This window comes from Phragmites australis, chromosome 5 (genome assembly GCF_958298935.1).
Source record: "Phragmites australis chromosome 5, lpPhrAust1.1, whole genome shotgun sequence".
In the NCBI taxonomy this organism is placed as follows: domain Eukaryota; kingdom Viridiplantae; phylum Streptophyta; class Magnoliopsida; order Poales; family Poaceae; genus Phragmites; species Phragmites australis.
This window is the reverse complement of record NC_084925.1, coordinates 4,640,598-4,661,489: the sequence shown is the minus strand read 5'-3', so window position 1 is coordinate 4,661,489 and position 20,892 is coordinate 4,640,598. Positions and strand designations below refer to the sequence as shown.

The following is a 20,892-nucleotide window of genomic DNA, read 5'->3' as shown; positions in this document are numbered from 1 at the left end:
TTACTTCCCGTCCTGATCGGTCACCCAACGAGTGACGTCACCTCTCCAATTAAAAACCGACCGTTACCGAAAGCGGTTCAAAATCAGCCAACAGCGCGCCGCCACGTGCGCCGCAGCCCGCGGTGAGCGGACCGCGCCCGGGCTCCCTGCTGTGTATGGAAGTGACGTAGTCACTGACACTCGAGCCCCACTGAAATTTGGCCCACATGTCAGCGGTGTCAGAGGATCTTCTTCCAGTGGGGGAGTAGGGGTGCGTTGAGCCGACACAGCCCCCCCCCCCCCCCTCCCACAAGACTCGTCCTCTCCCCACTTGTCTCTCTCCCTCTCCGCTGCTGTCTCCGCGGGCGTCGAGAGGCGGCGGCTGGGTTTCCACGGCGAGTAAGCGCCCGGCCGCGCGCGCCCTTGTGCGAGCTTGGAAATCGGGCGGGGTCGTGCTGATTTAGGAAGTTCCGAGGTGTGCCCCCCGCGGCAACGGACGATGGGGCTCGCTTCCTGCTGCAAGCGGTCGGACGGGTGAGTGGTTGCTGGCTTGCCGTCCCGGCGATTTTGGTCTTGGAATTGCGGTTTCGGTGCGGGTTTAGGGCGCCTTGGGTTGCCCGGTTGGGGTAGAAGGGCGGGACGACTGAGGACTGGTGGTTTGGTGGAGCTGGTGGAGAGATTTCAACCTTTTCTCCTTCTTTGGTTCGTGTGGGAGACTGGGGGTTTGGGCCGCTGGTATGTGTTAAACTTTACCTCTGTTATTACACAGAAAATTTGGTCAATTTTGGGCTATGACGACTTTAGTTTTTCGATAAAAAAAAACTTTTATTGAACTCAGACAATTACAGATGATACAATCAACTGGGAACACTTCCTGTCTCTACATAATAAGATGCACATAGCCCACTATGACGACTTTAGTAGCAATTGATTTTGTTAGGGGGTGAAATGCTAAGATGTGGGGTTGATGTATTGTTTGTTGGTTAAGTACTTGAGTATCTAATCTAATGTTGCAGGTGCTGAATGAAACGACACACTTATGGATATTTAAACTAGTGTATTTTTTCAAATGTCACTGTTTCTATTGGGAATATGAGTGTTGATCGGCAGGCAGACTTTTTTTAGATGATGTGGAGTCAGGTTGAAAATAACAGAATGTTACATTTGTGTAATTTGTTAAAAATATGGGGAACAGTTGGGTAAAGTGATGACCTTTGGGAAATCCATTAGTACCTTTTCTTTTTTACTGTACAATCTGCTAAGTACTCAAGTCTGCTACTTTACTGTTGTGTTATTAGGGCCGAACCTGGTAGGATGAAGAAGAAGGACACAACGTGGCGGATCTTCTCGCTGAAGGAGCTGCAGTTGGCAACGAACAATTTCAATTATGATAACAAGCTCGGCGAGGGTGGGTTCGGCAGTGTCTACTGGGGCCAGCTTTGGGATGGATCACAAGTACAGTCTTTCTCTTCCACTCTGCTGTGCGCATACATTTTTTGCTGTAGTTTTAGCTTCTGGTGTTTTTCGTACTGTTGGTAGGAACAAGACAATGCAATGGAGGGACCTGCTGATGTTGATGATTGTATCTGAGCTGATTTAAGTTCACCTTGTTGTGCTATTTCTGGTTCTAGCAGTATTTGTAATCTAGAATGGTAATTTTCAGAGCCGTCCTGTGAATATTCTTTTGAAGAGGACGGCCATCTAAACTAGACCTTAGCTTGAGACCATGTCAAGTACTAAGATTATAGCCATAGCCTTGTTGTAGATTACATGATCACATAACTAGATAGAATCACAATTCTTGGGTGTGAACACAACTGAGGGGTAAAGAACCACATAGTATAATAGAAGGCCAGTTAACAATCAGTCAATCACAGAGTCTTGACAAATGCAGACAACAACTCTACTTTTGTCCTCTCCATCTAATATTCTAGCAGCAGAAACAAATAACATGGTAGTGATTTTTGGACTAAAGATAAATAATTTTGGAAGGACTAGATAATTGAAAGTCCTGTTGGATTTATCTTGATTATAAGATTTAACACATGAAAGGAAAAAATGCTAAATATGATAATGATTTTTATGTTTGTTATTGAGGGCGATGGAGTTGGATTATTCTGCATTGATAGTGATATTGCTACTCACTAGCTTTTGGTACAATGGCATAACCAGAAACTGCTATAGCTACTTATTTGTGTTTTCCTGGGAAAAAATGAACATATTAAAGGGTGTTATGGTATATTGGAATTGTTTTAGTTCATTATATGGTTCAATTTCTAGATTTTTGTCAACTAAACTTCTATTGTACCTGGGTCTGCCTGGATCTGGCTGTTCAAAAGCATTTAATTTTCTAGTCCATTCACATGTCATATTGACCACTTCAGCTAATTCTTTGTCTGTATACAAAGCAAGCACCTGGTGGTTGTAAAAATCTGCATTGTTCTTGCTATACGTATCAAGGCTATTTCCATTATGGGCATGGCTAGATAAACAAGGGGTTCCTAACTCATGGGCATGCTATATTGTAACAATCTGTCTATTTGATTTTTTTTTTGTGTGCAACTATTGGGTAGTCATATTCGAAACAAAACCCTATATTTAAGTTTCTTGATTCCTTGTTTATTTTCAGGAGTTCTTTACAAGTGGTTTTAAGAGCCTTTTTCAAACTGCCCAGGCAAATCTCATTTTTTTTGAAGGGTTTAACAGTAGAGGAAACCCCTACTGCGAACAATAAATTAAAAAAGATAAAACTGTACAAAGCCAACAGCTCAAAAAAGGAGGGGGAGACCCCAGGCGGCATTTATTCTACTTGTTTAAATGCTGCAACAAAGATTGATTGTTTTGTGGGGTTTTGAGCTATGTTATCCTTGTGGGCTCTTGGGTATATCAATTGTCACTTGTCAGCCGTACAGTTTGAGTCTTGTTTCAATAGAAGTATCATAAAGGGACCATGTACGTTGTATTTACTCATTGTTAATAAACGGGGTTTCATTTTCTCTGCAACTCAATGCTTCTATTTGTAAACAGATTGCTGTGAAACGGCTCAAGAGTTGGAGCAACAGGGCTGAAACTGAATTTGCCGTCGAGGTGAAGATTTTGGCACAAGTGAGGCACAAAAGCCTTTTGAGCTTGCGTGGATATTGTGCTGAAGGCCAGGAACGCTTGATAGTCTATGATTATATGCCAAACCTGAGCTTGCACTCTCACCTTCATGGACAGCACGCAGCTGAATGTCATCTTAGTTGGGAACGAAGAATGAAGATCGCCATTGATTCCGCAGAAGGGATTGCGTAAGCCTCACGACGTACTTTCATCATATTTGTCATACCGAAGCAGTTTTACATTTATAATCTCTTCATCTTGTAGCTATCTTCATCACTATGCAATGCCGCATATCATTCATAGAGACGTCAAGGCAAGCAATGTTCTCTTGGACTCGAATTTCCAAGCACGGGTCGCTGATTTTGGGTTCGCCAAGCTCGTTCCAGATGGTGCAACACATGTCACCACAAAGGTGAAAGGTACACTCGGTTATCTTGCACCAGAGTATGCGATGCTTGGGAAGGCCTCTGAAAGCTGCGACGTCTTCAGCTTCGGCGTAATGCTCCTAGAGCTTGTCAGCGGAAAGAAGCCAGTCGAGAAAATAAACCCCACTACAAAGCTAACTATAACCGAGTGGGCACTTCCACTCGCCCGTGACAAAAAGTTCAAGGAAATCGCCGATCCAAAGCTCAAAGATGGCTTTGTCGAGGATGAGCTGAAGCGAATGGTGCTTGTTGGGCTCACATGCTCTCAGAACAAGCCAGAGCATAGACCGATAATGTCTGAAGTTGTCGAGCTGCTCAAGGGGGAATCTGCTGATAAGCTTTCCAACTTGGAGAATGATGAACTGTTCAAGCCTGAACCGACCAGCTCTTGCTAGGGCTCATCCGGACTTGATAGCTCAGATTGCATCACTGAGGAGAAGAGTTCCAAAGCAGATATGATAGAGGAGGCAGTTGATTCAAGTGAGACGGTTCCCTCAGCAAGGTAGTTTGATGCATAGAATGGTATTGTCAACTGGTGTCCTGAGCTCCCTATCTGAGCGCATTTTTAGTTATTCCTTGTTAGTAGCAGCAGGTTATTTGGGTGCTTCCCTACCCAGTTCACAGATATACTTATCTGTGTATGGTCAATTTGATTTGGTGTGGTTGTCCTGTGGCTTGTAAAATTATGCACACCTGGGGCTGCTTCCAATGGTAACAAGTTGTTCACTGTATTGTTGCGATTACTATGCAGCTATTTTAATTAATCAATTATTTATGTGCAAAAGTAGTTCATCAAACTGGTCCTTCCATGGCATAAGTCATAACAAAAGGGGAAAAATATATTTTTCCCACCCTGTACATAACTTTCATGTGCAATTCTAGTGCAATGTGGTTCTTTTCGCAACGTCCTAACTGATCCGTGCTCAAAATGCTTGACCGATTTCTTCCTTGTGTAAGAACTTCCAATGTACTGAAGCCCACAGCTAGGCTGAGAATGCTCTTGTTGAAATAAACTACAGCCGATCATGTTAGTGCATCCAGCTTTCCTGGCAAGATTCAGAAATTACAAGACACATGCTAGTAGTAGCTGAAGATACAAGAATGGGTGAGCCATAACAATACGAAAGCGCCCATAACAACCATGTGGGTAGTGTAGCGGCATCTATCTTAATGTGGTTTACCAGACCTTATTGAACTGTTGGCATAAATGGTACATAACTTGAAGCACAATAGGCACAAGGTGTTTAACTAGCCTTAGTACAAATGAATAGGACAAGAAACAATTCAAAATGTAGAAAATCAAAATCTAGCAGTATAAATCAGAAAAATGACCTAATTACTATGTGCAAGAGCCAAAAGAAAACATATGGATCGTCTTTGCAAAAGCAGATGAATATAGAACCCCTCAAACTCTACAAGTGTCTATGTTACACAATAGCACAAATGCATGACAAAAGTTCATTCATCATTCATATATGCAGACAAGACCTGAGGATAAATGGCATTAACAAGGCCTGGCATTTTAACCAACAAGGTTACAAACAGGCATGCCCTAGCCTGATCCGGTCCAGTTTCACCTCGACCACAGAAATTAAAATGAATTCACAGGAGAAGAAACCAGAATCTCCAAAGATGGATAGTTTGATGATAATTGACTTGTTATTGTATAATAATTCATGAAACACAACAAAATAGCCACATGGAACAAGGAAGATTTCAATTACATAGCACTTGGTAATTCAGTAAGCAAACAATTAGCTCCAATATCTGATTCTCTGCTAGTTGTTACCCCCACCAGATCAAGCACATACTTAGCAGAAGTTGAGTTAGAGGCAGAAAAAGGGATCATTTAATGCAAAATCAGCTCCTGCTTTGAGGCTCCAAACGCTACCTCCATCACTAAGTCTACTCATTAACGCCCTCAGCTTGTAGGGCCATGAACTTGAGAGCAACCTCTTCTGGCGCAGTGTACCTTCCAAGTTTCATCACCAGAGCCAAATTATGCAGCACACGCGCGCTCTCGGCAATGAACATGAGGAAATCAAGCTCACTTTCCTATCACTGGAACTCATGGAAAACCAGCGTCTTGAGGTGCGACTGGACACACTCAATGGGACCAGTCTCCTTCCATAACTTGAGGTTGAGATTGCCGGCGGGTTCATGGGTTTCTTCAGACCGCGAATTAAGTCAGTGCACACTTCAGCCATATATTGATGGATTATGCAGCATCAATATAATCCTATTGCTACCCAGTGATGACGATGTAGATGACAACTGAAGGGAGAGGAGGGGTCGGTTTTACCTCGATACATAGTGTCTCGACATCAGGAAAGCATCTGAGGAAACTCAGCAACATCTTGACCTCGTTGCGGACTCTGAAGTGCAGGTGCAAGTGTCAACATCCGCACGCTTGGAACAGTGGTGTTTGGTCTCGCTCCATACTGCAATGCATCGAAAGTACAGAACCATCAGAAACCATTTGCGTTAGGATCAACGATCGACAAACATCTCAGTTGAAACTAAGACCTTGATGATGGAGTTGCCGATCTCGAGCACGTGCACTCCTGGCTCCAGGTATCCCAACATGTTCAGCTGAGGGGCATGGCCAATCTTGACCCTCATGCCCAGTTTCCTCCCGCTGCGACGTCTGCTCCAGCACCTCCAGATGAAGAGGCGCTCAATCGCACCGCGCGTCCACCACCGCCACTTCCTCGTTCCTCCACGAAGGAGCAACAGAACTGAGCGCACCGTAGGCTGCGGCTGGCAAGACGAGCGTGCAATTCAATGAAGGCGAGGGTCTCCAGCACGGGGCGTACGGAGAGCACGAAATCGAGGTCGCGGTGCGCCATGGCGACACAGCCGAAGACGAGATCCTGCAGGTTGCGGAACGACGCACCGCGCGGGAGAGTAGCGGTGTCCGGGAACCTCCATGCGCCGAGCCACAGACGGCGGAGGGAGGTGCAGGCCGGGGAGGGGCCAGGGGCGGTTGCCGAAGACGAGCTCGTCGACGCCCTTGGTGGCCAGGAGCTGGAACCAGCGCGCGAGCACGGCGTGGTCCGCATCGACGGCCTCCATGAAGCCGCATGTGAGGCTGACGAAGGGGAAGGGCCCCGGGTGCGCGCGAAGGGCGGCAGAGACGGCTTTCCTAAACGGTGCGCGAGACAACGCCGCGGCGCGGGGGAGGGAGTGGGCGTCGACGAGGACGAGCGGCGCGGAGCGCCAGAGACGAGTCCAGCGCGAGGAGAGCGCGGCGGTGCGGGCCCCGTCCTTGATGGGGAGGCGGGAGACGACGCGGAGGAGGATGTCGACGGGGAGGCCGCTGATATGGCCTACTCCGTCGCCGTATTCGGGATCCTTAGCGGCGGCGCAGGAGAGGGGCGGCGTGGGGAGGGAGGGTTAGAGGAAGCTGAGCACCGGGTTCTGCCGGCGGTCCAGCGTCTCCGGGTCCAGCCCGTGGCGCCGCTCCACGGGCGTGTTGTGGTCCAGTGCGCGTGGTTGAAACATGGACACGGGCAGGGCAAGTAAACTGGTGAGGTGCTGGCGACTTGTTCATGGGCTGGGCTAGAACTGAAAAGCCCCAGCCTTGACACAACAGGCCCGAGCCCGTCCGGCCTGACAAAGCTGGACCCAAAGCCCAAAATATTATATAATCTTTTGTGTAAACTAGAAAATCGGTACAAACCTGCAAACGATGAATTCTGGGGGTTAATCACATCATCCCAGTCGTGGATAAGTTATTTCATGATATTTCATATTTATATGGAGAATTTTCTACAAATCAATCTCCCTATTAATGGAATGGTTCAACCAGAGAATCCCGGCCACTGCCCAAGTGAATATTCCATACGGCGTTTCACTTCCGTTTAAAATCCGTGTGATTATCTGCAATGCTCACAGTCCGCAGCTGGGCCTCCCGTGGGACCTGACAACTTTCCTAATCCTGAATTTCATGATACATTGATACTCATATTGTAATCATGGTAATGATCTTGATCTTCGAAGGAATACTTACGAACGAGTAAAGAGACTATCCAACAATCATGATACATTGATACTCATATTGTAATCATGGTAATGATCTTGATCTTCGAAGCAAATTTCTTGATTGCCATCGAAAAATTAAAGTCCCTCCTAGACCACTACTTTATTTTTATCTTTCCCTATGTGTCACTCCCGTCAACTCCATTACCTCACTTCATTTTTAGGGCTCCATCCACTATCTCATTTGTGAAAATGACCATTTTGCCCCTTTCTTACAAGTGGCCCCATCTCTCTCTCACTCCCCTATGTATCTATCTCTCCGTGCGTGCCCTGTTCCTTCTTCTCCCCCAGCAGAGCAATAGAGCACAACACAACTGCTGACCTTTGATGTCGCGGATTTCGAGAGACGTACAATGTGATCCTAAGTCGCTCGACAACTTTCACACAGAAAAGCTAACCTTTGATATTGTGGACTTTGAGACGACGTACAATGTGATCCTAGGTCGTCCAATGCTGGGCAAGTTCATGGCGGTGGTTTACAACACCTATCAAACACTCAAGATCCCGAGTCTTAAGGGGGGCATTATCGTTAAAGGGGATCAGCGTCCAGCGGTCAAATGTGATAGGTAAAGGCTGGATATGGTCAAACACTTCAGTTGAGTGGCTATCACTCCCAAAGACACAAATTCTAAGCGTCAAAGGCACCAAGGTGTCATCGAGACCAAAGATTCCATACTCGTAAGTCTTGCTAGCACTTCTGAGTTCGACGACGTCAAAGGCAAGAACAACGACGGCGTCAACAATAAGAAGACCGATGGTTGCATCAAGGCAGTGCCCCTCAACCCGTCTGAACCATCCAAGACAGTTAAGATTGGAGCCAATCTTAAACCCAAATATGAACTCGACCTCATCACCTTTCTCCAAGCAAACCAAGACGTGTTCGCATGGCAATTGTCTGATATGTTTGGGGTCCACAGGGAGGTGATCGAGCATCGACTAGCTGTTAAACCCAACGCCAAACCTGTGGTGCAGAAGCAGTGAAGATTTGCGGAAGATAAGAAGCGGACCATCTAGGAGGTGGTCGATAAGCTCCTAAAGGCGGGTTTCATCCGAGAAATGCGTCATCCTACGTGGCTCGCGAATCCCGTCCTCGTCATGAAGGTCTATGGTAGATGGAGAATGTGCGTCGACTTCACTGACCTCAACAAGGCTTGCCCTAAGGATCATTTTCCTCTCCCGCGCATCAACCAGATCATCGACTTTACAGTAGACTGCGAATTGCTATGTTTTCTAGATGCTTATGCAGGGTATCACCAAATTAGCATGAGATTAGAGGATGAGGAGAAAACGGCTTTTACTACTCTATTCGGTGTATTTTGCTATGTAAAGATGCCTTTCGATTTAACCTGTTGTCCGTTAAGTATATTGTGTCACTAATTTGAGAGCATAGTACTAGGGTTTTAAAGGAGAGGAATGATGAGTATTTAGCCTATGTATTATATGAGAGTTTTGAGTGATTTTTTTAATCCGTCTAAAATAGGGCTGATCTATTGAGTAATTAAGTTTATGTTTTTGCATTTGCTTGAATTTCACTTCTTCTAGTTTCCCTCTATTGGTTGCCTTGTAAGTTTTTTATGTTTTATTCTGATTTTTGTTTTGATTTTTAGACTAAAATTTCAATATCTTATGAAGTTATTCTTCTGGTTACTAGAGTTATAAAAATCACATTCTTCTTATTGCTACAGGATCAGGAGATTTTTTATTTTTTTTATTTGAAAATTTCAAATTTAGTAATTTTAGGTGGTCGTTTGAAAAAATAGTAAGTATGTCGTCCGTTGGAAGGTGACAAATTTATTTGTCTTTTTTTATTTTTTATTATAGAAGTAAGTTTTTGAATTGAAATTTTTGTGATAACTAGATAATAACATCCTCTGTATCATAATTTTTTTAAAAAAATTTAATGACTATTACAGAGTGTTTTGAATTTTGAAAGTAATGGAATGCTATATTTTTATTTTTTAACCTGTTGTCCGTTGGTAGGCGAAAATCAACTATCAGTGCTATTTTTTCAAACGGACACTCAAAATTGTTAAACTATTGTACGTTATTTGTTATTGTGCAACTATTGTACGTGCTCAGCTGCATCGGCATCCTTTTTTTTTCTCGGAGAACATGACCTGTTTGTAACTTTGTATTTCTCGAAGAGCATAATCTGTCATTACTATTTCCCAAAGGACATAACTCATCGTTGGTTCCTGGAACTGCAATTTTTCCAGTTATCCTTATCACCCTAGCAAGTTCGTAATGTTACTATGAAGTATGGACCTCTACATGGCTGGTTTCTAAAAAATAGAACCTTGTGTCTGCTGTACCCTGTTGGCTCAACGGCATCGGCGACCTCCTCGCTGTGAGTGTGTGAACGTTCACCAGTAGCCCTTGCGCTCTTCTGATATCGTTTGGAGCTGTGCCGCCGAATCGTCGGTGAGGTCGCCGATGCCGTTGACCCCATCGGAGTTCTGATTAGCGGTGGCCACAGGACCAAGAGATTTTTTATTTCTTTTATTTTAAATTTCAAATTTAGTAATTTTAGACAGCTGTTTAAAAAAATAGCAACTATATGTGTATGTAGCCCGTTGGAAGGTGACAAGTTTATTTGTCTTTTTTTCTCTTATACAAGAAATTTTTTGAATTGAAATTTTTATGAGAACTAGATAATAACATACTCTGCATCATAGTTTTTTTTAGAATTTTTAATGACTATTTACATAGTGTTTTAAATTTGAAGAGCAATGGAATGCTATATTTTTATTTTAAAGTTTTTTTCCGTTGATAGGCGGCAAACGACTATAAGTGCTATTTTTTTTCAAACGGACACTTAAAATTGTTAAATTTTAAATTTTAAAATAAAAAATAAAAATAGACCGTGACCCCGTCACAGCAACAGAGCAACGCAGCTTAGCCCATGGTCTTTTGTTTTCCATGGGCCGAGGCCTAGCGGTCCAGCGGGTTGCCCGTCGCTGTCGGCCCATAAGACATCCACGCCGACGGTCGCCGAGTGTAGCACAAGCCTCGTGCTTCTCGAGGGTGCCTCCAGTTCCACCTCATCCGTCTCCACGAGTGTCTCTCGTCTCGACCGCAGCCCGCAGGCGCGTCGCCAGCCGTTCGATCGCGCTCGGGCGGCCGCGATCCCCTCCCCTCATGGTCCGCGGCCATGCCCCTCGCCTCTTCCTCCTCGCCGGCGGCGGCGGCGGCTGCAGCCGCTCTACGCAGCGCCTCCCCGCCTTGCCGCTCGACCACCCACGTGAGCAACCGTTCGCCTGTGATATTTCCCTGTCGCGATGTTTCTTGGTACCCGGTTGTTACGTTCGACGGCGATTTGTGTTCTTGGAAGCGTTCTTGCTTTCCAGATTGCGAGCTCGTATACTTGTGTTCGGATGATAGAGGATCAAGTTTCGGATTGCTGCTGACTCATGCTCTGTTGGTACCTTTTCTTTTTGCTGGAATTTGTTTCATGGTGGTTAATCCATCATAATTACATCTGGTTCAACAAATCGTCATGAAAGAAAATTTGGGACTGACAACTCATGTTCTAATCTTGCATGAATTAAACAGCGCTGTTAAATAAAAAACAACTTATGCAGCAGTAGATATAATATCAAAATTCATTGGTTTCCACACTTCACTGTAAATTGTGCTCGCTTGTTTAAACACTCTTCTACTGTAATAGATGGCAGCGTCCTGCCGTATTTTCGGGGGAAATAACTTCGCTGTAAATAACTTCGCTGTAAATTAATAGTTGTGACTCTTTAAGCGAATTTGATTGTGATTTTTTCTGTGGTTCCTTTGAATTCTTCAATTTAAGGAGAAAATTTTCATGTGCGTGGTTTGAGAAGACTAGAGCTTCGATTGCTTCACTTGTGTGACCCTGTCATTATCCTAACAGTCCACTGATGCATTGTTTCGTGCAACGTCTCAGATTTTCTTCAAGCACAAGCTCAACTTCCCGGTGGCTTTCCAGGCTCAACATGTGAAATGTGCTCCCCATTTGATCAGATCTTTTGTTAAGAGTATCAGATCAAATAACTCTAATGGTGATAATGGAATGACTGAGCCTGCTAGGGAACTGTTGGAGCGGCTGTTCGTGAAGACGCAAAGTCTAGATCCTAGTGGTTCTCAGGGTAGTGAGCTGAGCATGAGCATCGAGGTCCTGAAATCTGAATTTGAGGCTGCCTTGTCAATCCTAAGGAAGAAAGAGAGGGATCTTCGGGATGCAGAGAGGAAGGTTTCTGTCGATCGGTTAAGGTTGAACCAGACAAAGCAGGACCTCGATCAGAGGGAGGAAGACATCATCAAAGCATATGCTAGGCAACATGAAATGGAGAAAGCACTGATGAAGGCGAGTAGGGATTTGACTTTACAAGTTAGGCAGATCAATAATCTGAAGCTTCTAGTCAAGGAACAGGACAAGAAAATTGTCAGTTCACAAGCTGCACTTTCTCAGAAGGTGAATGAAGTGGATAAGCTTAGACAGGATATTCTGAAGAAGAATGAGGAAGCAAGATTGATGCGTTCAGAGATCAAGTCCAAGGAACAACAACTTCATGCAGCTAATCAGGCCTTTTCACAGCAAGAAGCAACAATTGCGGATCTCCAAAGTGAAATTAAAAGGAAGGAGATCGAGATTGCCAGATCAAATGAATTGAGGAGAACTAATGAACAGAAACTGAAAGTTGCTGAACAGGAACTTGAAAAGCAGAACTTCGGATGGATAGCAGCACAGCAAGAGTTAAAAGAACTGGCGCAACTGGCATCCAAGGATAAAAATAATATCAAGGATACTCTCAATGACTTCAAACATGTGAGGTCTTTGCTGGATGTTGTACGTTCTGAACTAATAGCTTCAAAAGAGGCTTTCAACTACTCTCGCAGGCAAATAGAAGATCAAGCATCACAGTTGAATAAGCAAATGCAGGAACTCACGGATCAAAGAGCATTGCTTAGTTCTTATAGTCAGAATTTAGAAGCTGCCCAACTTGAGATTCAAGGAAAGGCAAAGGAGCTCAATGCTGCTCGTCGTCGCTGTAGTGAACTTGAATCACAGTTACTTAATGAAATGGAGAAGGTGGAGTCTCTAGAAGCTGTGTTAACGAAAGAAAGGGAGAGCTTGGAACAGAAAACTAAGGAAGTAAATTTGCTCCAAGCGGAGCTTGTTCAGAAGGAAAATGAGTACTGTAATTCACAAAATCTTGTTCAAACAAAAGAGTCTGAGTTGTTAGAAGCCAGACATGAAGTCGAGGATATGAAAATAAAGATGGACTCTATCCAATTAGCCATTCAAGAGAAGGATTCAGATCTTTTGGAGACACAGCAAAGACTAGCTGAAGTTAACAGTGAAGTTGTTGAACTTACGCAGCTGATAGATAGCAAGGATGATCAACTTGTTCAAGTTAGAACTGAATTACAGGATAAAGAAAAATGCATACAAATAATGCAGGATGAATTGGATAAGATGAAACTTGGACGGTCACAAGCTGAATTGGTGGTGCAAAAGATAGTTGAGCTCACTGGCAATCTTATTGGTTCTGTAGAAGGTGGGGAATTTGACATTTATACCTTGCTTGATGATGAACTTTCAAGCACAAGTACAGCACTTGAGTCCAATTTGTATAAACATAATCAACTGGAGGCTGACATCGATATGTTAAGAGAATCCTTGCAACAGAAGGACATGGACTTAAAAGCTTCTTATAAAGCACTTGATGCCAAAGATCAAGAGCTCAAGGCAGTACTTAGAAGGTCGGTTGTGAGGGACAAGGAACTAGACAAGTTGGCAGAGTTATCAAAAGATCCTAATGACATCAGGAGACTCTGTAGCCTTACTGATGAGGCAACGGAAGACAACAACGTGGAAGCTGCGGAGGTGAAGGCACTAGCTGCTACTACTACATTGAAGAAGCTTTTGGACATGACTAAGAAATTCTTCATGAGTGAAAAAACTGATTCTGGTTCTAATTTTCTTGCATCTAGAAATGCAAACATTGGTGAAGGTGCTTCTAAAATGGAACAGAAGAAGAAAATGAGTGTGATTTTTGAAGCTGAAAAGGAAATTGCTGGGCTATTTTCTTTGACAGAAGAGCTCGTCAGTGATGCTGGAATAAATGGTGCCATAGCGCCAGAACTGAATTATAATCAAATTGAAATCCTGCATGAGGAAAACAATGTAGGTTGACTAGAACAGTTCAGCTGAAATTATTGACTTCAGTTTCTTTTCGTTGTTGGCCGCAAGCCTTCTTTCTGTTCTTTCCATCACGTGGATGTAAAGTCAGAAAAATCGCATAGGTTGTTCAGCTTCATGTGGAAAAATGGGGGGCAGTGATGTTGATAGAGCTCTTGATGTTTCCATCGTATATTGCAGGTGCAGCTGCTGCAAATCTTGAAAAAAGAACTGGTAAGAAGTGCATCATCAGCTGATTATTGCATGGTTTGTACTATGAGCAGCAAAGAAAGGGCAGAAAGGTTGTAAACGTGTTCTGATAATGATGTTTTTTTTTTTTGGGTTACTGCTGAACACTTTCTCATGCATTTTCTTGTTTTCTGTATACTAGTTGAATGTGATCAGCAGGCTGTGAGGCCATCAGTAATGGAAATGTTTGTTTGGACATTTCTCCCATTTACTGCAAATTCGTGAAATGTATTTCATAGTTTTTTCAGATAATGGAAATAACTTTCCGGCCTCTGCACACAACCTGATTCATTATTATAATCCGAATGCTTGACCCAAGTATATTTGAGAAAGCAAAAAAGTAATGAAATACATAATAATTGGTTAATCATCCAACACATCCTGGAATTAAAACATCACACATTCTTGGTGAAGACTTACAGCGCAATAACCTCTATTATTTGGCATGCCTTGTGCACTATTCCCTCTCTTCTGGTTTCTGTAGCAAACTCCAAAGCCAATGTATTCATCTGAATAGTATTTGCAAGAAAGATGTGATTATTGATTTTTTTTTTTTATCAAAGGTAATATCATTGCAGTATAGTCACATCACCTAACATAATGCTACTACACCAATAAGAATATGATTCTTATGCTTTTGCACCATGCCCCTAAGCCAATCACCCATCATATATATAATATTTGTAGGTGCATTTATGTTTAGGGTCATTTTCACAACACGCTAAACTGATCTAGCCATATGACAATAAAAAAGGTGTTGTATAGTTTTATTTTGATTGTATAAACAACATTTGGTATTCCCATTTCAATTGTGTTTTGCTAAATTATCTTTAGTTATCATAACCCGTTTGACCATGTACCAAATAAAAATCTTTATCTTCCAGGGAACTTTAATCGCCACAAGAATTTACAAGGGAATGGTATATCCTCGTTGATCATATGCTTATACATGGAGCAGACTTAGAGTTGTCCACTAGCATATAGGTTCTATCTAAATATCTCTTTTTTAGGATAACTGTATATGTACTAGCTTGGTGACTAAGTTATGCCAAAGCTATAAGTTTATCCTCTATAATTGGTCTATGAAATAAAACTTGAAGTAATATATTGCTCATTACCTCCGGCACTGTAGCATTTTTGTGTCTTACTATGTGAAAGTGGGGTATTGTTCACTAAGTGGAGTATTGTTTATCCAATTGTCCTTTCAAAATCTTATTGGGGTGATATTCTGTATCTGGAATGTATCTAATTTTAGAAAGTCTTATTTGTCTTTCATTAGTCCTAGCCAGAAATGAAAATCTTCTGGTTTGCCTTCGACTTGTGTGATGGTCTTAGTGACTAGATATTTGTTTCTTAACGGTCTCTGTCAAACCCAGTTTTTGTTGAGTACCTTAAAGAGCCATTTATTGAAAAGACATTTCTTTTGGATTAGGAGGTCAGTTATGCCTAAACCATCTTGATCATTTGGTTTACACATGATACCCTATTTTGCAAGCCTATATTTTTGTTTATAGCCGTCATTCTACCAAAAAAAAAAAACCTAGACCTAATCCGATCTAGCCTTTTAAGAACTCATGTAAGGATTTCAAATAAAAACATTACGAATATTGACGAACTGATGAGAACATAATTTATCAATATTAATTTGCCCACAACCGACATGTGTTTTCCTTTCTATTGCTCAATTTCTTTTCGAACCGATATTCGACTTGCCTCCTATGGCTATTTCGTAGTTGTTTGTGGAGTTCAATTATTGAGTACTTCTCTTATATAATACTGTACACTTTAGAAACTTTTTGTTTTTTTAAGGATTTATTTCAGAACCTGTAATGTGTGAAGTGTAAATAATCTGGCAGCAGCTACAGTGCAACGTGCGGTGGCACACGAATAATTGGGTGCACATAAAGATCCGTCTTCCTTCTGACAGTCGTGCCCATCTCCTCTGTCATGTCTAGTTCACTCGGTGTTTCGCCGTGGGGGAGCTTCCAGTGGAGCTCAGCAAGTACGAGCTCCTTGTTGGCTTGAGAAAATGCCATGACTGGACACATCCTTCGACCTGCCCCGAATGCAAATGGTATGAACTCGGAGTCTGTGCCCTTGAACACCTCGGCATCGTCCCAATATTTGGGATCCCTGTTGATCGCCCAAACATTCACAAATACAGTAGTGCCTTTGGGTATATCATACCCCATGATGTTGCACGATTCGCTGCACTCCCTTGGCACAAGCGATGGTAACACTTGATGCATCCTTAGTGTCTCTTCGATGATGAGCTTTAGGTACTTGAGGTTGGCCAAGTCATCTTCGTTCACCCTTGGCTTCCCTTGGGAGGCTGCCACGAAGCTCATTCAGCTTGTGCCTCGCTTTTGGGTTCCTTATGAGCTCCGGCATGGCCCATTGGACCGTATTCGCTGATGTCTCACTCCGGGCACCGAAAAGGCCCTCCTATACATGTAACAAGAACATACAATCATGAACTCAAATTCAGGCAAAGCAAAACCATGCACAAACATGCAGTAGTTACTTACAAGGATGACGGCCTTGATGATTCTCATGGTGAGTGGCACTTCCGCCACTTCGAGGCCACCTTCTTTTTGTATCCTCAGGGGCACGTCCAAAATGTCATCGTCCTCCTTCGTGGCGCCGCTTGGTGGTCCACCGGTACGGTCCTCGTGATGCCTGATCGCGCAATCCATGATCTCAAACGTCGTAAGGTGGATCGCATCCACGCGGCTTGCCTTCCTGCTGAGAAGGTTCATGAGCCTCGAAAACGGGAACAGGTCACCGGGATTGAACCCCGAGATGAGCTTGGCCCCCTCCTCGATCAACCGGAACACAACTCGTCCCGCCTGTCGAACTGGTCACCGACCAAGGCGTGCATCGTGGAATTGGCGGTGAACATGGCAATCCGCTTGCCAACGCTCACGGCCACTCCCAGCGGGGACGCGGAGATGGCAGCAACAAGGCGGGCGACCTCGTCCTCCCGGACCCGACGGAACGACTGCACACGCTTGGCGCTGAGCAGCTCAATGACACGGACCTTGTGGAGTTGCCGCCTCATGATCTCCCGGGCGACGTCGGGAGACGAGGCCACGACGACGGGGACCTCGCCGAGCTTGAGGTACATGAGTGGCGTGTTGTGCCGGCGCGCGACCTCGGCCAATGCGCAGTGCGTGAGCGGGTTGCGGATGAAGTGGTGGAGGCTGCCGGTCGCGACGGGCCGGGGGGCAGTGCCAGGACACACAAGACCGACGACCCAGACAAGCATGATCACAAGGCGGACCGGTATGGGCGCGAACACGGCACGCCGAGTGTGATGCCCCAGGTAATTAGATTACCCGAAACTCCGTGTTTCCACTGTACTTGTCCCATAATCAGTAGCAAGTACACACTGTTACAACAGTGATATCACATCCATACATTTTACAAGGTGAAAATGTTTAATTGGGTTAAATTTACAACATTATGACCAACCAGTCAACAATATAAAAGAACATGCAGCGGAAAAAATATAATGAAATAGATTCAATTATCCAGCGGGTGTGCCTCAAACCCGCCCATAGGCAATCGACTGTGAGTTGAATCCTAGAAAGACCCGATATCATCGCTTCCATGATTTTCTGGCATTATTTCTGAATAAACAACTTTAGGAGGCAAGCTATATATATTGCAATGATACAATAATGCAGGTTGAATTGAAGGATGGCCAATATATCTAGTTGTCCATAAATGCCTTGATAATTTGGAAATTACACAATATAATAGATTCACAACGTAATTTAAAGAGAGCAAAAAGTAAATGATAGTGCAAATAAATAAACAACAACAGCTTCATGTCTACCACAGACCATGAAGATCGATTCTCCATCTAGACATACACAATACATACACTAGTGCCTACAAGTGAAACCCGACATCCCAAAACAAATAATCTAAACCATGCAGCCTTTCCTAAGGGGCTCTTGACCACGAGCTCGGCTATTCGAATAGATTTATTACTCTGTAGAGTTTGTACATTTTACTCACACGACATGAATTTCCCTTTGGTGGTACCCGTCGATACCGTACACTCTGCACGTTGGGTGTACATAGGGCGTCATGACAAAGCCGTTACACCGTTTAATCCTAACCCTTGCTCTTCCCGATTAATATTATTCCCTCCGACTAAGTACCCCAGAGGCGATCCCACTAGCCCAGAGGGTATTAATCGTTATGTCGGCAAACTTTGATCCCACGCGTATAGTCATGGGAGTCCCTTCAGATACACCCATCTCGTGGATTACCCGCACATACACACCAAACTCCCAAGAAGCAAGGGTAGAATTACCTGGGTTAATAAGCTAGGACCGTCATCCGTACTGACACATGTGGTTGTACTGTTTCCCTTAGTTCTGGGTACAAGGTACCGATCCTCATACAACATGAGCAGGTCTCCACCGATACACTCTTCTGTGAGACGACGCTCACCTTCCGACACACATTGACATAAACCTACCCGAATCTGAACAGCTCAAGTTTCTCAAACAACGACTTAACTATTTTAACAAATCTTTCCATATCCCAATTGATAGTATGACAACTAAATAAATTACCATAGACAGCGGGCTAAGCATTTCTATCGCACCTTAGTCCGGTTCTACCCAAGTGATATTATCATGTTGACCCAAAGCCTAAGTTAACAATTGTAAGGTTAACAAGCTCAAGGAGAGTTGACATATTGATTCAATTAGGTCATGACTACCATCCCAAATAGCAGTTTTATAAAACATCTACGTATACATAGTAAATTTTCATAATCAATGCATAAAGTAAATTTAAACACTGGGCCCAAAATGGTCAAGGGATTGCTTGCCTCTCACCTTTGTGATATTTCTGATCTCTATCATCCAATTCGTTGATCGCACTTACATACACACCAAATACTCGATCGATAAACACCGAAAGATGCAAATAAATCCATCCAAGAAATTCTTCAGCAATGGACACAAAATATTTCTGCATGAAAATAAAGAACATGATTTTAGATGAATTTTGCAATAAGAATCGTGTTAATCAGAGTACGAGTGAAATGTATTTTTCTTGTGTAAAGTTACACCAACAAAGATTTTTATAGAAGTTAACAATGTGAGACCAAAACATGTGCTAAAATAATGGACAAACTCATCTAACATGCTGGACAACATTTTTCTTATAAAGTACCCTATTTATACATATCATTAGAAATGGATTCACAGACTTTAGAAATTCCATGATTAAATGGCGAATTAAACAAGATTGATCACATTTAAATCATCACAAAACTTAATCTGAAATTTTCATCAAAACTTGCATTTTTATACTTTAGTCCTTGGAAAGATAAAACTAATAAAAGTGGTTTCACATTTTTAGAATATTGTATTAATTAACTGTAATTTAAATAATCTAAAACACATTTAATTTATTAATTAATTGTCGGAAAGTATTGCATGAGTTCTATCATTTTTAACATGTAGATTACGACAAAACGAAACTAACAAACTTAGTTTCGTATTTTTTGGAGTCGTATTTATTTTACTATGAATTATACCAATTTCTAGTTATTTTGATCAAACAATGAACAATACACAGAAGCTAGATGAACTGGGGGCAGCGGTTAGACCGTGGGGCTTGCTGGAGGCATCGCCGGTGACGGGAGACGGCGTGGTTCGGCTGGAGAATGGCACCAACACGTCGAGCACGCGAAGACGAACCAGTCCATGTGCTTCTCGTTCGGAGAGCCCGACCGGAGCACGGGCGGCGACAGGTAAGGCGGCACGGCAGCGCTCGGTCCTCAGCGAGCATCGCGCCGGCGATGGGCCGGGGCCAAGGGAGTGCGCGCTTTACGTCCAGTGGATCATGGCGGAGCTCTCAATGGTGCAAGTTGGCTTGGAGAAGTTGTGGAGCAGCCGGTCGTCGATGAAGTGCTTCGGTGGTGGCCACGGTGACCGGTGGAGGCAAAAACGGCCATGGCGGCGCGTGCAGTGGAGGAGGAAAGATCATGGCGGTGGCACGCATCAGTGGCGAGGAGGATGGAGATGGCGCTCGGCTCAGAGAAACGTCGAGGCGCATCGCGTGTTGGACGCGGAGTGCACCAGTGCAGGATCACCCGAGCGCAGGCTAAGGCACGGCATGGCGTGGAGCTCTTACAGCGCTGCTATGTTTGAGCTGGAGGGAGTGGGCTGCTGCTACTTAATCATCCCAGCACTTGCCTGCTTGCTTGCTTGTACTGTTCCTTTGGAACACAAATCTACACAGCGACAGTCGAGCTGGTGGGCGGAAATGGTGGTGACCGGAGCTGCGGAGATCGGCACGACCAAGCAATCCACGGTTGATTCCCTGGACGCTGATGGCTGCGCGAAGCGATGGGGACCGCTGGCACTGAGAAGAACGGCCGCGCTCTCGCCCAACAAGGTGAGCTCGCGAACTGGTATGGTCGAGGGAGGTGAGGGAGAGAGAAGGAAAGGGATGGCCTGCTCCGCTTGGCTTTAAAGCCAGAGGAGGGAGGCGGGGCGCCGTGGCTTCACCACGCCGCATGCTCAGCACGAGGCCAGCAGGCAGAGCGACGAGAGTGCAGAGGTGCACGGGCACAGAGAGGTGAGCGGACCCGAGTGACCGGATAAGGAGGAGCGGCAGGCGCACAGGGAGTGTCGCTGTGCGGGATGGCCGGCGTCCTTGGCTGACAGCGAGCACATGGAGTGGCATGGCGAGGAGGACGATGGTGGCCGAAGCTTCTCGTGCCGTGGTCAATTTGAGTTGGGCCAGGAAAGGAAATAGGCCAAGAAAGAGAAAACGCGGCCTGTAAAGTTCGTATATATTTTAGCTAATAAAACTTTGATTTTTGAAACCTACCCAGATGCGCTCTAAAAATTCTACCAAAATTTACCAAAATACTGCAGACCATAAGGTATATCTGGTTAAATTTTT

At 44.1% G+C, this 20,892-nt stretch overlaps 2 protein-coding genes and 2 pseudogenes across 2 annotated transcripts; 2 read left to right on the top strand and 2 right to left on the bottom strand.

Annotated features, from left to right (window-relative positions):
• The first annotated feature begins 288 nt into the window (after positions 1 to 288).
• On the top strand, positions 289 to 4,303 carry LOC133918522 (PTI1-like tyrosine-protein kinase At3g15890). The gene is made up of 4 exons (XM_062362426.1): positions 289 to 513; positions 1,278 to 1,434; positions 3,007 to 3,269; positions 3,346 to 4,303. The coding sequence occupies exons 1-4, from the start codon at positions 479 to 481 to the stop codon at positions 3,899 to 3,901; spliced, it is 1,011 nt and encodes a 336-aa protein (XP_062218410.1). The 5' UTR covers positions 289 to 478; the 3' UTR covers positions 3,902 to 4,303.
• An 823-nt stretch (positions 4,304 to 5,126) lies between these two features.
• On the bottom strand, positions 5,127 to 6,902 carry LOC133917394 (putative F-box/FBD/LRR-repeat protein At1g66290; annotated as a pseudogene).
• A 3,662-nt stretch (positions 6,903 to 10,564) lies between these two features.
• Positions 10,565 to 14,148, top strand: LOC133918521 (nuclear matrix constituent protein 1-like). Its single transcript, XM_062362425.1, has 2 exons — positions 10,565 to 10,788; positions 11,464 to 14,148. Exons 1-2 carry the CDS (start codon positions 10,699 to 10,701, stop codon positions 13,714 to 13,716), a joined length of 2,343 nt encoding a protein of 780 aa, XP_062218409.1. The 5' UTR covers positions 10,565 to 10,698; the 3' UTR covers positions 13,717 to 14,148.
• Positions 14,149 to 14,767: 619 nt separating this feature from the next.
• LOC133918520 (desmethyl-deoxy-podophyllotoxin synthase-like) lies at positions 14,768 to 20,652 on the bottom strand (annotated as a pseudogene).
• Positions 20,653 to 20,892: the final 240 nt, after the last annotated feature.

What these genes read in the sequence shown, in the direction of transcription:
- LOC133918522 (XM_062362426.1), top strand. Translation starts at nt 479, where the DNA reads ATGGGGCTCGCTTCCTGCTGCAAGCGGTCGGACGG. An exon ending in TGCTGCAAGCGGTCGGACGG is followed by an intron (nt 514 to 1,277) that starts GTGAGTGGTTGC and finishes TTGTGTTATTAG; the next exon opens with GGCCGAACCTGGTAGGATGA. An exon ending in GATTCCGCAGAAGGGATTGC is followed by an intron (nt 3,270 to 3,345) that starts GTAAGCCTCACG and finishes TTCATCTTGTAG; the next exon opens with CTATCTTCATCACTATGCAA.
- LOC133918521 (XM_062362425.1), top strand. Translation starts at nt 10,699, where the DNA reads ATGCCCCTCGCCTCTTCCTCCTCGCCGGCGGCGGCGGCGGCTGCAGCC. An exon ending in CTTGCCGCTCGACCACCCAC is followed by an intron (nt 10,789 to 11,463) that starts GTGAGCAACCGT and finishes GCAACGTCTCAG; the next exon opens with ATTTTCTTCAAGCACAAGCT.